Here is a 14,882-nt window from a genome sequence, read left to right as displayed (position 1 = left end):
TGTGATCAATAAATGTGCCTGTTTTTCTGCTTTCAGCCCAAGGCTGTTCCAACTTGGGAGACAAGACCAAGGGCACGTACTGAATATTTAATAACCAAATGTTTAATGACCAAGATTTAGGACTGAGCAGAAAGCCTGCAGTTGCAGCAGTAGGCCTCCTGTGTATTTGTAGCTATATTGTGGTTTTCTTCCTGTTAATTTGCTTCTCGTAGTTTTTAATAGTGTAATAATTTTTTAAATTAGTATACTCTAGAAACACAAAGGAAATAATAGTAAAGAAAAGACAGCATTTACTAGAGATAATGTTTTGTAAATAATTATTAAAGGGGGGAGTTTCCTTGAGTGCTGACAAGGATAATGATTTGCATTTATAACAGCGCTTTAAACTGGAACATAGCTTGAGCATCAGAAAAATAGATGATAAACTTACTAAGGCCAGAATGTATTTTACAGTGAAAGAACTTTATAAAAATAACTTTTTTATTTGAAAAAAAGTTAAATGCCTTCTTGCAAGAACAACTTCCTATGTTGAACTGGTGAATTTAATTAGAAGGAATGAACAATCAACGTCATGGGTGTTTTCTCAAGATTCGACAAACCAAGCTTCTCTTTACCAAGTTTCTTCTTCAAAAGGACGGGTGGGTGGGGAGGGGAAGCAAGGTCCTTATTAGTAACACAAGTAAAGCCCCTCCGTCCTCAAGAATCCCTGAATTAAATGCAATACAATGCGGTGAAAGTCCTATTTGCAGAATGAGAATAACTCCATATGAGTTTCTTCTTGTAGGTGACTGATTTTGGTTTAGCGGTGAAGAAGCAAGGAAGGAGTGAAGCCATGCTGCAGACCACATGTGGGACACCTATCTATATGGGTAAGTTAGTAGACTTAAAATGATTTTTTTTCTATATGAAAAAGTAGAACAACTAGTATGGATTAAAACTTGAGCAGTTCAATTTCACGTCATGACTTAATGGCCCTGAGCAAGCTAACCTTTTCTTAGGTCAAATAATTTTAGTTGTTTTAGCAGATTTCTCATAGTTCTTATCTTCAAAGATTATAGTTTTCATTATTTCTCTGGGCTCTTCTTATAGCTGTTTATGTCTCTTAGGTAATCATACACCCAAACTTAATTATTGTTTTATTAATTCATGCTAAAATCATGAGTATGTTTTGCTTCTTTCCATTTTTTATCCAATTTCATTGCCATCCAGTGGTTTTTCATAGAGTACTGATTAAATATATTTTATAAACAAAGTTGCCCATTTTTCTAAATGTGATTTTTAACAGCTTTCCTGAAGTATAATTTAAATACCATAAAAATGTACCATTCAGTGATTTTTTTCATACATTCACAGAGTTGTGCAACATCACCACAATCCAGTTTTAGAACAGTTCTACCCCCAAAAGTTGCCTCATGCCTGTTTGCACTCAATCTCATTCCTATCCCAACCCCAGGTAACCACTAATCCTTATCTCTCTAGATTGGCTGTTTCTGGACATTTCATATACATAGGATCATGCAATATGTAGGCTTATACGCCTGGCTTCTTTCACATAGCATGATGTTTTTGAGGTACATCCCTGTTGCAGTCTGTTTCTTTATATTACTGAACAGTTGTCCGTTGTATGTTGTTTATATATTTATTAGCTGATGGGCATGTGGATTGTTTCCAGTTTGGAGCTATTATGAATAATCCTGCTATGGACATTCGTGTACAAGTTTGTTTTTTTTTTAAGCTTTTCGTAAAATTTATTTATTTTATTTTATTTATTTTTGGCTATGTTGGGTCTTTGTTGCTGTGCACAGGCTTTCTCTAGTTGCGGCGAGGGGGGCTTCTCTTCGTTGTGGTGCGCAGGCTTCTCATTGCGTTGTCTTCTCTTGTTGCAGGGCACGGGCTCTAGGCGTGCGGGCTTCAGTAGTTGTGGCTCGTGGACTCAATAGTTGTGGCTCGCAGGCTCTAGAGAACAGGCTCAGTAGTTGTGGCGCATGGGCTTAGTTGCTCCATGGCATGTGGGATTTTCCCGGACCAGGGCTCGAACCCATGACCCCTGCATTGGCAGGCAGATTCTTAACCACTGCGCCACCAGGGAAGTCCCTCGTGTACAAGTTTTTTTTGTGGACATGTGGTTTCATTTTCCTTGGGTAGCTACCAAGGAGTGAAATTGCTGGGTCGTATATTATTTATGTTTATACTTTGTAAGAAACTGCCAAACGATTTTCCAGAGTGGCTCTAATATTTTCCTTTGCACTAGCAATGTATGAGAGTTCCAGTTTCTTCACATCCTTGCTAACTCTTTATATTATCTATCTTTTTAATTATAGCCATTCTAGTGGTTATGGAGTAGTATCTCATTGTGATTTTTAATTTGCATTACCTTAATGACCAATGATGTTGAGTATCTTTTCATGTACTTATTAGTCATTCGTATATCTTCTCTGATGAAATGTCTATTCAAGTCTGTACCTATTGAGATGATCATATATTTTTTCTCTTTAAATTTATTAATGAAATAATTACATTAATAGATTTTTAAAATGTTGAACCATCCTTGTACTTTTGGATTAAACCCCACTTGGTTTAATGTACTGCCATATTCAATTTGTCACCACTTTATTTAGGAACTTTGAATGTAGCTTTCTTTCTTTCAGCTGCCCTTGTCTTTTTTGATGTTAGGGTTATAATATCCTCATTTTAAAAATAAAATATTTTCACTTTTTGTATGCTCATGAACCACTTAAGCAATAGAAATTACCTGTTCATTAATTACTTGATGAAATTTCCCCTTAACATTTTTTGGTCCTGATACCCTTTGGGGGATAAAGTTTCTATTATTAATTTATATTAGGTTATTCAAGTCTTTCACATCTTCTTGAGTTATTTTGATAATTTATGTTTTTCAGAAAATTGCAAAATATCCAGTGTAACATTTGCAAAAATGAATCCTGTGTTCAATCACAGAGAACACTCCTAAAAGTTGGAAACCTTTAAGTCACAATTACCTAGTATAATGAAGAAAGCTAGACAGAAAAACCAAAAGGCTAGATAAATTAACACACATTCACACGAGCATCAAACACATCCCAACCACCTAGAAAATTTAACCCCCCCCCCCCCCCCCCCACCACCCATTTGTTCTCCTAATCTATGAACCTGTGTCCATTTTGTATTATATTGTTCGTTTGTTTTGTTTTTTAGATTCCACATATAAGTAAGATCATACAGTATTTGTCTTTCTCTTTCTAGCTTATTTCACTTGGCACAATAACCTCAAGAACCATCCATGTTGTTGCAAATGGCAAGGTTGAATTTTTTATGGCTGAGTAGTATTCTATTGTATATGTAAACCACATCTTCTTTATCCATTCGTCTATCAATGGGCACTTAGGTTGCTTCCATATCTTGGCTATTGTACATAATGCTGCATTGAACATAGGGGTGCAGACATCTTTTCAATTTCTTGGTTTTTTGTTTTTTTGGGTTTTTTTCCAGAAAAATACCCAGAAGTGGAATTGCTGGATCGTATGGCAGTTTTATTTTTAACTGTTTGCAGAATCTTCATACTGTCTTCCAGAATGGCTGCACCAATTTCCATTCCTACCAACCAGTGCATGAGGGTTTGCTTTTCTCCACATCCTCACCAACATCTGCTACTTGTTGTCTTTTTGGTGGTAGCCATTCTGACAGGTGGGAGGTGGTATCTCATTGTAGCTTTAATTTGCATTTCCCTGATGGTTAGAGATGTTGAGCACCTTTTCACGTGCCTGTTGGCCCTCTGTATGCCTTCTTTGGAAGATGTCTATTCAGGTCCTCTGCCCATTTTTAAATCGGGTTGTTTGGTTTTTTGATGTTGAGTTGTATGATTCTTGGTATATTTTGGTTATTAACCATTATCAGATATATCATTTGCAAATATCTTTTCCCATTTAGCAGGTGGCCTTTTCACTTTGTTGATAGTTTCCTTCTCTGTGCAAAAGCTTTTTAATTTGTTGTAGTCTGATTTGCTTACTTTTGCTTTTGTTTCCCTTGCCTGAGGAGACACATCCAAAAAATATTGCTAAGACCTGTGTCAAAGAGCGTACTGCCTATGTTTTCTTCTAGGGGGTTTATGGTTTCAGGTCTTACATTTAAGTCTTTTATCAATTTTGAGATTATTTAAATTGTATATGGTATGAGAAACTAGTCCATTTTGAGTCTTTTCCATGCAGCTGTCCAGTTTTCCCAACATCATTTATTGAAGAGGCTATCATTTCTCCATTGTATATTCTCGCCTCCTTTGTCATAGATTAATTGACCATATAAGTGTGGGTTCATTTCTGGCTCTCTATTGTGCTCCATTGATCTATGTGTCTATTTTTGTGCCAGTACCATACTGTTTTGATTACTGTCACTTTGTATTATAGTTTGAAATTGAGCAGCATGATATCTCCAGCTCTGTTCTTTCTCAATATTATTTTGGCTATTCAGGAGGGTCTTTTGTGTTTCCATACAAATTTTAGAATTATTTGTTCTAGTCTGTGAAAAATACCATTGTTATTTTGATAGGGGTTGCACTGAATCTCTAGATTGCCTTGAGCAGTATGGTTATTTAAATAATATTAATTCTTCCAGTCCATGAGCATGGTATATCTTTCCATTTGTGTCATCTTCAATTTCTTTCATCATTGTCTTGTAGTTTTCTGAGCACAGGTCTTTTACCTGTTTAGTTAGATTTATTCCTAGGTATTTTATTCTTTTTGATGCAATTGTAAATGAGATTGTTGTCTTTTTTTCTAATTGACGTATAGTTGATTTACAGTGTTGTGTTAATTTCTGCTGTACAGCAAAGTGATTCAGTTATACATATGTATACATTCTTTTTTATATTGTTTCCTTTATAGTTTACCATGGGATATTGAATATAGTTCCCTGTGCTATGCAGTAGGACCTTGTTGTTTATTCATTCTATATATAATAGTTTGCATCTGCTAACCCCAAGCTCCCAATCCACCCCTCTCCTACTCCCCTTCCCTCTTGGAAACCACAAGTCTCTTCTCTATGGCTGTGAGTCTGTTTCTGTTTTGTAGATAGGTTCATTTGTGTCATACTTTAGATTCCACATATAGGTGATATCCTATTGTATTTGTCTTTCTCTTTCTGACTCACTTCACTTAGTATGTTAGTCTCTAAGTCCATCCATATTGCTGCAAGTGGCATTATTTCATTCTTTTTTTTACTGCTGCAAAGTATTCCATTGTATATATGTATGACATCTTCTTTATGTATTCATCTGTCAATGGACATTAGGTTGTTTCCATGTCTTTGCTATTGTGAATAGTGCTAGTATGAACATAGGGGTACATGTAGGCTTTTGAATTAGAGTTTTGTCCAGATATATGCCTGGCAGTAGGATTGCTGGATCATATGGCAGCTCTATTTTTAGTTTTTTGAGAAACCTACATACTGTTTTCCATAGCGGCTGCACCAATTTACACTCCCATTAACAGTGTAGGAGGGTTCCTTTTTCTCCACACCCTCTCCAGCATTTGTTATTTGTATTTGTAGACTTTTTGATGATGGTCATTCTGACCTGTGTGAGGTGGTACCTCATTGTAGTTTTGATTTGCATTTCTCTAATAATCAGGAATGTTGAGCATCTTTTCATGTGCCTGTTGGCCGTCTGTCTCTCTTCTTTGGAGAAATGTCTATTTAGGTCTTCTGTCCACTTTTTTATTGGGTTGTTTGTTTTTTTGTTGTTGTGTTGTATGAGCTGTTTGTATATTTTGGAAATTAAGCCCTTGTTGGTCGCATCATTTGCAAATATTTTCTCCCAGTCTGTAGGTTATCTTTTCATTTTGTTTATGGTTTCCTTTGCTGTACAGAAGCTTGTAAGTTTGATTAGGTCCCATTTGTTTATTTTTGCTTTTATTTCTATTGCCTTGGCAGACTGACTTAAGAACAGTTTGGTATGATTTATGTTAGAGAATGTCTTGCCTATGTTCTCTTCAAGGAGTTTTATGGTATCATGTCTCATATTTGAGTCTTTAAGCCATTTTGAGTTTATTTTTTGTGTATGTTGAGAGGGTGTGTTCTAACTTCGTTGGTTTACATGTGGCTGTCCAACTTTCCCAACACCACTTGTTGAAGAGACTGTCTTCTTTCCATTGTACATTCTTACCTCCTTTGTCAAAGATTAATTGACTTTAGGTGTGTAGGTTTATTTCTGGGCTCACTATTCTGTTCCATTGATCCATATGTGGGATTGTTTTCTTAATTTCTCTTTCTGATAATTTGTTGTTAGTGTATAGCAATGCAATAAATATCTAAATATTAATTCTGTATCCTGCAACTTTACTGAATTCATTTATTCTAATAGTTCTTTGTTGTCATTTTTAGGATTTTCTGTATACAGTATCATGTCATCTGCAAACAGTGATGGCTTTAATTCTTCCTTTCCAGTGTGGATTCCTTTTATTTCTTTTTCTTATCTGATGGCCATGGCTAGGACTTCCAATACTATGTTGAATAAAAGTGGTGAGAGTGGACATCCTTGTCTTGTTCCTGCTCTTAGAGGATATGCTTTCAGCTTTTTACCATTGAGTATGATGTTCACTGTGGGTTTGCCATTATGGCCTTTATTATATTGAGGTATGTTCCCTCATACCCACTTTCTGGAGAGTTTTTGTCATAAATGGATGTTGAATTTTGTCAAAAGCTTTTTCTGCATCTATTAGGATGATCATATGATTTTTACCCTTCAATTTGTTAATGTGGTGTATCACATTGATTGATTTGAAGATGTTGAACCATCCTGAGTGCCTGGACTAAATATCACTTACTCATGGTATATGATTCTTTTAATGTATTATTGAATTTGGTTTGCTAAGATTTTTTTGAGGATTTTTTACATCTGGTTCATCAGTGATATTGGCCTATAATTTTCTTTTTTGTGGTATCTTTACCTGGTTTTGATAGCAGGCTGACACTGGCCTTGTAGAATAAGTTTGGAAATCCTCCTTCCTCTTCAGCTTTTTGGAATAGCTTGATAAGGATAGGTGTTAATTCTTCTTAAGAGTTTTATAGAATTTACCTGTGAAGCTATCTGGTCTTGGACTTTTGTTTGTTGGGAGTTTTTAAATTACTGATCCAATTTTATTACTGGTGATTGGTCTCTTAATATTTTCTATTTCTTCCTGATTCAGTCTTGGGAGAGTGTACATTTCAAGGAATTTATCTGTTCTTTCTAAATTGTCCATTTGATTGTTATATAATTGTTCATATATAATCTCTTACGATACTTTGTATTTCTGTGGTGTTGGTTGTAACTTCTCTTTCATTCTGATTTTATTTGTGTCTTCTATCTTGTTTCTTGATGAGTCTTGCTACAGGTTTATCAATTTTATCTTTCTGAAGAACTAGCTCTTAGTTTCATTGTTCTTTTCTATATCTTTTTAGTCTCTATTTCTTTTATTTCCGATCTGATCTTTATTTTTTCTTCCTTCTACTAATTTTGGGTTTTGTTTGTTCTTCTTTTTCTAGTTCCTTTAGGGGTAAGGCTAGATTGTTTATTTGAGGTTTTTCTTGTTTCCTGAGGTAAGGCTTGTGTCTCCATAAACTTCCCTCTTAGAACTACTTTTGCTGTGTCCCACAGATTTTAGATCATTGTATTCCCATTTTTATTTCTGTTTAGGTATTTTTGATTTCCTCTTTGACTTATTCAATGGCCCACTGGTTGTTTAGTAGTATATTATTTAAACTTCATGTGTTTGTGCTTTTTGCATTTTTATTTTTCATTTTGCCCAATTCTCTGTGTCTATTTCTATGTATTAGGTATGTTGGTTGTGTTTTCTGATCTTGGAGAAGTGGCCTTATATAGGAGATGTCCTGTGGGGCCCAGCAGCATGCTCCTCTCTGGTCACTGGAGCTATATGTTCTCGGGGCAACTCCTATGTGGGCTGCATGCACCCTTCTGCTATGGTGGGGCTGACTGCTCTGAGCACACTGGTAGGTGGGACTGGCCCCCAGCCTGGTTGGCTTTGAGGCTGTGTCATGTCCAGTGGCTCTGGGCCTGCTAGAAGGTGGGGTAGGCTTACTGCAGGGTTAACTGCATGGGGCTGCTGCTGGCCTGCTGGTGGGCAAGGCTGGGTTCCCACATGGCGTCTGAATGGTATGGGGGCCTTAGTGCTGGTGTAAGTCTGCTGGTGGGCGGGCCAGGTCTTGGCAGCTGTCTACCAGGGGGTGTGGGGCTGGTGTGTGCCCGCTGGTGGGTGGGGCAGGTCCCGGCGCTAATAAGCTAGGGGGAGGCATCCAAAATGGTGCTTACCAGCACCAGTGTCCACGTGTTACAATGAACTCCCCAAAATGGCTGCTGCCAGTCCCCAGGGGGAGTCCTAGTTGCTCCCTCCCTCTCTGGGAGGTTTTCCAAGATCAGCAAGTGGGTCTGACTCATTTTCAAAGTGCTGCCTCTGAGCTGGGATTCAGAGTGGATGAGATTTTGCGTGCACCCTTTTAGAGTGGAGTCTCTTGTTTGCTCTAGCGCTCCAGCTCTCCCAGACATAAGCCCTGCTGGTTTTCAGAGGGAGACGTTCTGGGTGCTTTGTATTCCTGGTGCAGGACCCCCTGGGCTGGGGAGCCTGATGTGGGACCAAGAGCCCTCACTCCCTGGGGAGGACCTCAAGACCGTGACATTCCTCCTGTCTGTGGCTCGCCGATCTGAGAGCGTAGGTCCTAACTCTACTGTGTCTGCGCCCCTCCTATCCATCTTCTTGTAGTTCCTACTTATGTCTTTAGTTGTGGAAATTGTTTTCTGCTGGTTTTCAGGTCATTCCTATAGACAGTTGCTCTGTAAGTGGTGGTAATTTTGGTGTGTCTGTGGAAGTTCACGGTCTTCCTGCTCTGCCATCTCGGCCACCCAGTCAATATTGTTAATTTAATCTTGCTTGCTTCCTCTGTTGATTTCTAAGAGAATTATTAAAGTCACTCACCAGCGCAGGGCTTTGATAGATTCTTTTTGTACTTTTAGTAGTTTTCTTTAAAATATACTTTATTGAAACATAATTTACATATAATAAAATGCACAGATTTTAAGTTTAATGAGTTTTGACAAATACCTATACTTGTACAATTACCACCCCAGTGAATATATAGAACATTTCCATCACCCCAGAAATTTCCTTTGTGTCCCTCTCAGTCGATTCCTCACCCAGACCCCAGCAACCACTGATGACTTCCATTACCTTAGTTTAGTTTTGCTTGTCTAGAATTTATATAAATTGAATCATAAGCATATATTCTTTTGTGTCTGTCTTCTTCTGTTCCATGTAATGGTTTTGAGACTTACCCGTGTTGTTATATCAGCAGTTTATTCATTTTTATGGCTGAGCAGTATACCTAGTTCATTGTTTCTTTGTCTACTTGATGCATAAAGCTTCTAAATTGTTTTATCTTATTTGGGAAGAGGCTACTTTAGATTCTGTTCATATCCTCCTGTTGGCAAAAGACATCTGGTCTGTAGTTACATGGGGAAAATATATCCAAGCACCCTGAGTTTTATGCCTGCTTATTAGTTGTCTGCACTGTGAGACAAGTGAGAGAACAAGAGAGAAGGCAGATGGTTTGTGGAGCTTTGCTGACTTCCTAAATGGCTTCTTGGCCCAGCCAGTCTGGCCTTTGCCTCCCTGTGAGAGCTGCGATGACAGTGCAAGTAGAAATGCCCCTGATAATTAAGGTGACTCCGAAAGAGGGAGTGAGGGCTCCAAATTCCGGGCCCCTGCTGTGTGATGCACCTACATGGAGATCTGTCAGGGAATCGGATCACGGAATCTGCCCTTGTCGTAGACATGCAGCCATAGAGCAACTTGAGCTTTTATGATTCCATATTTTAAAAGTTTAAGTAGAGTTAAAGAATACAAGTAATTGCTTAAAGGAAAATATTAATTTTAATTTTCAGTGATTTAGAGAAGAATTATTCAATTTGTTAATTATCTACGGTTGAGCCTGTTCTCTTCTGTTTACCTTTTAACTCCTTTGTTGTTGCTTTTTAGTTCCTTTAACAATAAGCAGAGGAAATGAAATTTCATTTGCTTTTAGTAGTTATAAAAGCTGTGTGTATGTTGGGGGGGGTGATTGAAACTGTTTTCTAAAGTAAAAACACCTTTTACATGGGAGGCGCTGTATAACAGTGTTGCTTTAGGTGAGTCGCTTCATATGTGTGCCTGAACCTTAATTTCCTCGCTGGCAAAGTAAGTCATCGCTACATACCCGTCTCACATGATTCTCAACATAATTTATACAAATAACATCATCTATACAAAAGTACTTTGTAAATTTTAAAGTTCTATTCTAATACACGCAGTTGACCCTTGAACGACGCAGGGGTGAATCCACGTATAACTTACAGTCGGCCCTGTGTGGTGCTACCTAGCTGTAGAAGTATAATAGACATATTCCTGGAATATCATATGTGACTTTTTAGAAAGCCAGCCATTATAAAAAACCTAATCATTAAAAAATGTGCTACCTCAAAGTAAAAAAAAAAAGTTCTACTTTGAGAAGATTGTTTAAAGGAACCCTACTGTGGACACATTGTAAGTAAGTAGCCCAGAGCTGGGGAGTCAGGGGTGCCTGCATCCTAGTCATCATCCTGGGACTAATTGGCTTTTTGATCAAGTTATGTTCTAGGAGCTCCTCTGTCTTAGTTTTCTCATTTAGAAAATGTGGAAGATAATTCATACCGCCATAGGAGTGCTATGATGTTATTATTACTACTGTTATTTTACTGAAGTGATTTATAACCGTTTATCTTAGTTTCTCTGTAAATCCAGATTTCTACCTATTGGGCTTGTTTTAAATTGTATCTACTTAAGGTATGTTTTCAATTCTATTTTTGGCAAAGAACTGAGATATTGTTGTCTTCTACTATAACTACACAATCTTCGCAAAATCATTTCTTAACAATTTGAAAGAGATGAAGAGTTGTGCATTTAGCTATACAGTGTGTGCCACTGTTCCATTAGAAGCTAAATAGCAGGGGTGAGGATACAGCGACGTCAGTTGTTAAGCCTATACATTATTCACTTAACATCTGCTGTTGGTTCTCTTTTTCCCTGTGGGGGAATAAATTACAGCACATCAGCACATTTTTCATGCTTTGTGTTTAAGCATTAAAAGTCATTTATTGTATTATTAATATTATTTTATTTCTGCTTATTTGGCAGCCCCTGAAGTTATCAATGCCCACGACTATAGCCAGCAGTGTGACATTTGGAGCATAGGTGTCATAATGTACATTTTGTAAGTACCCTGCTAAATGTACAACTTAAAATGAATGGATGATCCATCCCTAACAGTAGAATTACATAGACTTTAAATTAAAACTAAACAATATAGTTTTAAGAAAGCGACTAAAGAAACAGTTGGGAAGTCATTCTAAAAGGTGTCTTATTAGTTGTCAGGTGCATCCATTAGGTATTTTTTTAATACAATCAATTTATAACTTTCACCTTTTCTTTTCATTGATCTATAAATGCTACAATGCACTGTATGATCTGAGCCACATGAAAAACTTGCCTCAGCACCTCCCTGATCCTTTGCTACAAAACAAAAGCTTCTTTGTATTTTCTCAAGAGATTCACTTATAGAGCATCAGGTAGAGGGAGGTCCTGGGACCTGGCACTAGAGCTACCTGATGGACAGGGCACGTGTGAGGAGCGGGCAGTAACCAGATAAAGGTTCAGCCCAGGGTCCAGGGAGTATTCTGTTGTTTCTACTTCTCTTCATGCTACTGAAAATGTTGGCCTTTCTTGCTCTCTCTTCTGTCTCACTCTCAAGATTCAGTCAAACCCCATGGCCTGTATTTTTCCTTTCAAGTGTCCTCACCTATTATTTCATTTCTCTTCACTTGTATCATTTCTCCTTACGATCCCTTTCTAGAAGATTACAGTGTCTTTCTGTCGGTTCTCCTGCCTCGGGTTCACCCTTCACACAGTTGTCAGAGTTGTCTTTCTAAATCACAAATCTGATTGTACTACTTTCCTGATTAACAACCTCTGGTAATTCTCCCTTGCTGTAGAAAAATCTCAGAGCATCCCCGCATGGCGTAACACAAAGCTTCCACTGCCTGGCTCCAGAGTGCCTTTCTAATCTTGGTCTGCATATGTGTTCCCATTCACTTACCCTGTGCTGGTGGACACTCTAGGCCACTCCTTATGACTCAGGCACCCTGTATTGCATGCTTCTGGGTCTTTGCTCATGCAGCTCATTCTGCCTAGATGTTCTTTTTTCTTCTCTACTAACCTCTTTCCTGGGTGTGTCCAGCTCACACAGTAAAGACTTCTATTTCCCTAAGTCCTACTCTACCCCAGCAGTTACTACATTCATTATGTGTATACTTTTTGGAATTTAAGGCAGTAGACGAAGATGCATGTAAAACAGTAATGTAGAAAGAAAAACAAAATAATAAGCATATTTAATTAGGAAAGTTTGCACATGTGTAAATATGATAGAATAAATTGTTCACTTTTCTGTGTTCTCATTGCACTTTTAAAAGCTAGATTATAATGGAATATAATTATTGTATTATGTGTATTGTACCTGTTTTTCTTACTCTAAATTCCATGAAGGACAGAGATATGATTCATCTTTGCATCCCTGGTATCTGGTACAATAGTAGACATGTAGTCAGTGCTCAATATTTGTTTGTTAAATTGAATTAAAGTGAATTGTCTAAGAGATGTTCTGAAAAGTTAGTGGTCACTGTTCTGCCTGCTGGTGAATATGAACATTTTTATGTTGATGCAACATTAGTTTTATGGTCATATTGAAGATTTCACTGTGCACTACCTCTTCCAGATCGTTTCTAAATATTGACATCACAGTAGTTATATTTTCACAGTCCTGTGAAATGGAATACACGGGCAGTAGAAATTGGATGTTGTGATCGTAGTTGTAACTCAGATAGCTGACATATCACTGCTTAGATTGCATAAAGTATAAATGTATTCACAAAGTTTTTGATCATTGTTCTGTGCTGATTAGAATCATATTAAAATTCTGAGCCTTAGTTTTAAATTAAAAATACAGCTATTTAAAATTAGTGTTTTATACTCTCACGACTTCCTGGACAACACAAGTCAAACATAATACATGTGAACTATTATTACACCATTCATGTGGTATTTGCTGCCTTCTTAGTTTGAATTTGGTGTTAAGGGAAGTGATAGCGTATTACATACCTTAAATTGTTTTCTCCTACTTAAAGATGTAATTTTAATTTTTCTGCTTCTGAGTGTGACTGCATATCATAATAATGACATATTTTTTTCTTTACAGTAGACTCTTACTTAGCTAATCAGTGCCTGTTCATTAATCTGCCTGAGCCCAGTGGTCCTACAGATAATTTCCTTCAACAAGGGCGCAAACATACTACCTTCTCCAGGGGGGTTATTTTCTTGTTTATCAATTACCCCTGTTTCATTGCTACTTAATTGGACAATGATAACATACTTTCTCAAGGTGAAATTGACATAAATACTCTTTATGGGCACTATCTTTTGCTGTTTTGATTCCTATGAAGCAAAATAATCGGAAGGCTTTAAGAGGCATTTTTCATGTCTTGGATTCCCTTTTCCGGATGTGCAGAAAATTGCTATCATAAAATTTCATACGCTGCTGATTGACCAACCATTAGATACATTTTGTGTGAATAAAATTGTAAAGGACAGAAAAAAGTGGAATTTTTAAAATGTAGCCCTTGAGCTATATGGTTGCATGCTAGTCAGGCAGTGTGGGAGCAGCTAAGAAATTGGTGAATGTGCATATCACTGGTTGTTAACAGACTCAATGAGCCAGGCTTTTGCTGGCCTGTACTTGCTATAATAGATTGTAATTGTCCATAAGACCATTTTTTTGGGCTTTTTTTTATTGCATTTTAAAACTAAACAGTAGTAAGGCAAGTAAGATCAGAGAGAGGAGGGTCAGAATGAGCTGGAGAAATAAAAAGTATTAAAATGAGAGTTTGCAGAACAATTTAAGAAACATTTATCACTTAACAAGAACCTATTGGTGAATGAAAAGCTGTGTTATCCAGCCTAGTTTGATAAATTACTAGGATGACAACAGCTCTCCCCCTCCCCCCCCAGAAAATCATTGTCATGTAAGATATTTACCAAATTTAGACTTCTTCAAAAAATATTCATGGGAGAGGTTTTGAAAGAACTTTAAGAAAAATATGACTAAAAACAAAAATCAGTAAAAATCTGTTAAGAGACCTGGAGATCATTATACATTATACTTATGTACATAATAGACCAGCATTTGGGAAGTGTAATGGAATTCTGCCGTTTTACTGTTTCCATAATAAAGTGGAAAAGTATAATCCTGAGAGTGGAAGAATAGACATACAGAGTTAGAGTTGCCTCTGTGATGAGTCCAGGTCCAGCTTCTCTCTGGTTGTCATTGGGAAAATCTGGTTGTTGTCTACAGGGTTGCCCTCAGATGTTGGGGTTGATGATAAAGATGATGGCCAACGTTTGCAACTTTTAAGCATGTTCTTGTAGTTTTGGACTAGATCACCTATTGAAGCATAGGCTTGCCATGCTCTTTGTAAAGTATAGCACGGTGCTTCCTTTAAAAGATTCTAAAGACTTATAGTCCCCGTACTACAGAATTTACAAATAAGCCCATGTTTACTGTATACACATGGCTTTACTGACATTGGTTGTTACATATACTCAGCTTTCACCCTTCCAGACTGATTTTCCTCATTCAGATTTTCTTCATTTTATGTATCATTTTTGAAGAGTTGTGGCCATTTTAATGGATTTTTGCTTTTGACTCAGAGCCTGTAGACCCCAGGGTTATTCTTACTATCACTAACATTCGTGTAGCATTTTACCACAGATAAAACT

At 37.3% G+C, this 14,882-nt stretch overlaps 1 protein-coding gene across 5 annotated transcripts in view; it reads left to right on the top strand.

Annotated features, from left to right (window-relative positions):
• Window positions 1-14,882, top strand: part of STK33 (serine/threonine kinase 33) — a 77,721-nt gene that overhangs the window by 16,644 nt on the left and 46,195 nt on the right. For all 5 annotated transcript variants that reach the window (XR_003791545.1, XM_029209104.1, XM_029209105.1 and 2 more), the window contains 2 exons: window positions 785-869; window positions 11,193-11,268. Coding sequence is in view for 4 of the 5 variants with exons in the window: in XM_029209104.1 (XP_029064937.1) it covers window positions 785-869; window positions 11,193-11,268 (161 nt within the window). In the remaining variant the exon portion in view is untranslated. The remainder of the gene's footprint in view (window positions 1-784; window positions 870-11,192; window positions 11,269-14,882) is intronic.

This window comes from Monodon monoceros, unplaced genomic scaffold (genome assembly GCF_005190385.1).
Source record: "Monodon monoceros isolate NGI ecotype Baffin Bay Population unplaced genomic scaffold, NGI_Narwhal_1 Super_Scaffold_7, whole genome shotgun sequence".
Taxonomy (NCBI): domain Eukaryota; kingdom Metazoa; phylum Chordata; class Mammalia; order Artiodactyla; family Monodontidae; genus Monodon; species Monodon monoceros.
The sequence above is the reverse complement of the archived record's forward strand: the minus strand, read 5'-3'. Positions and strand labels throughout refer to the sequence as shown.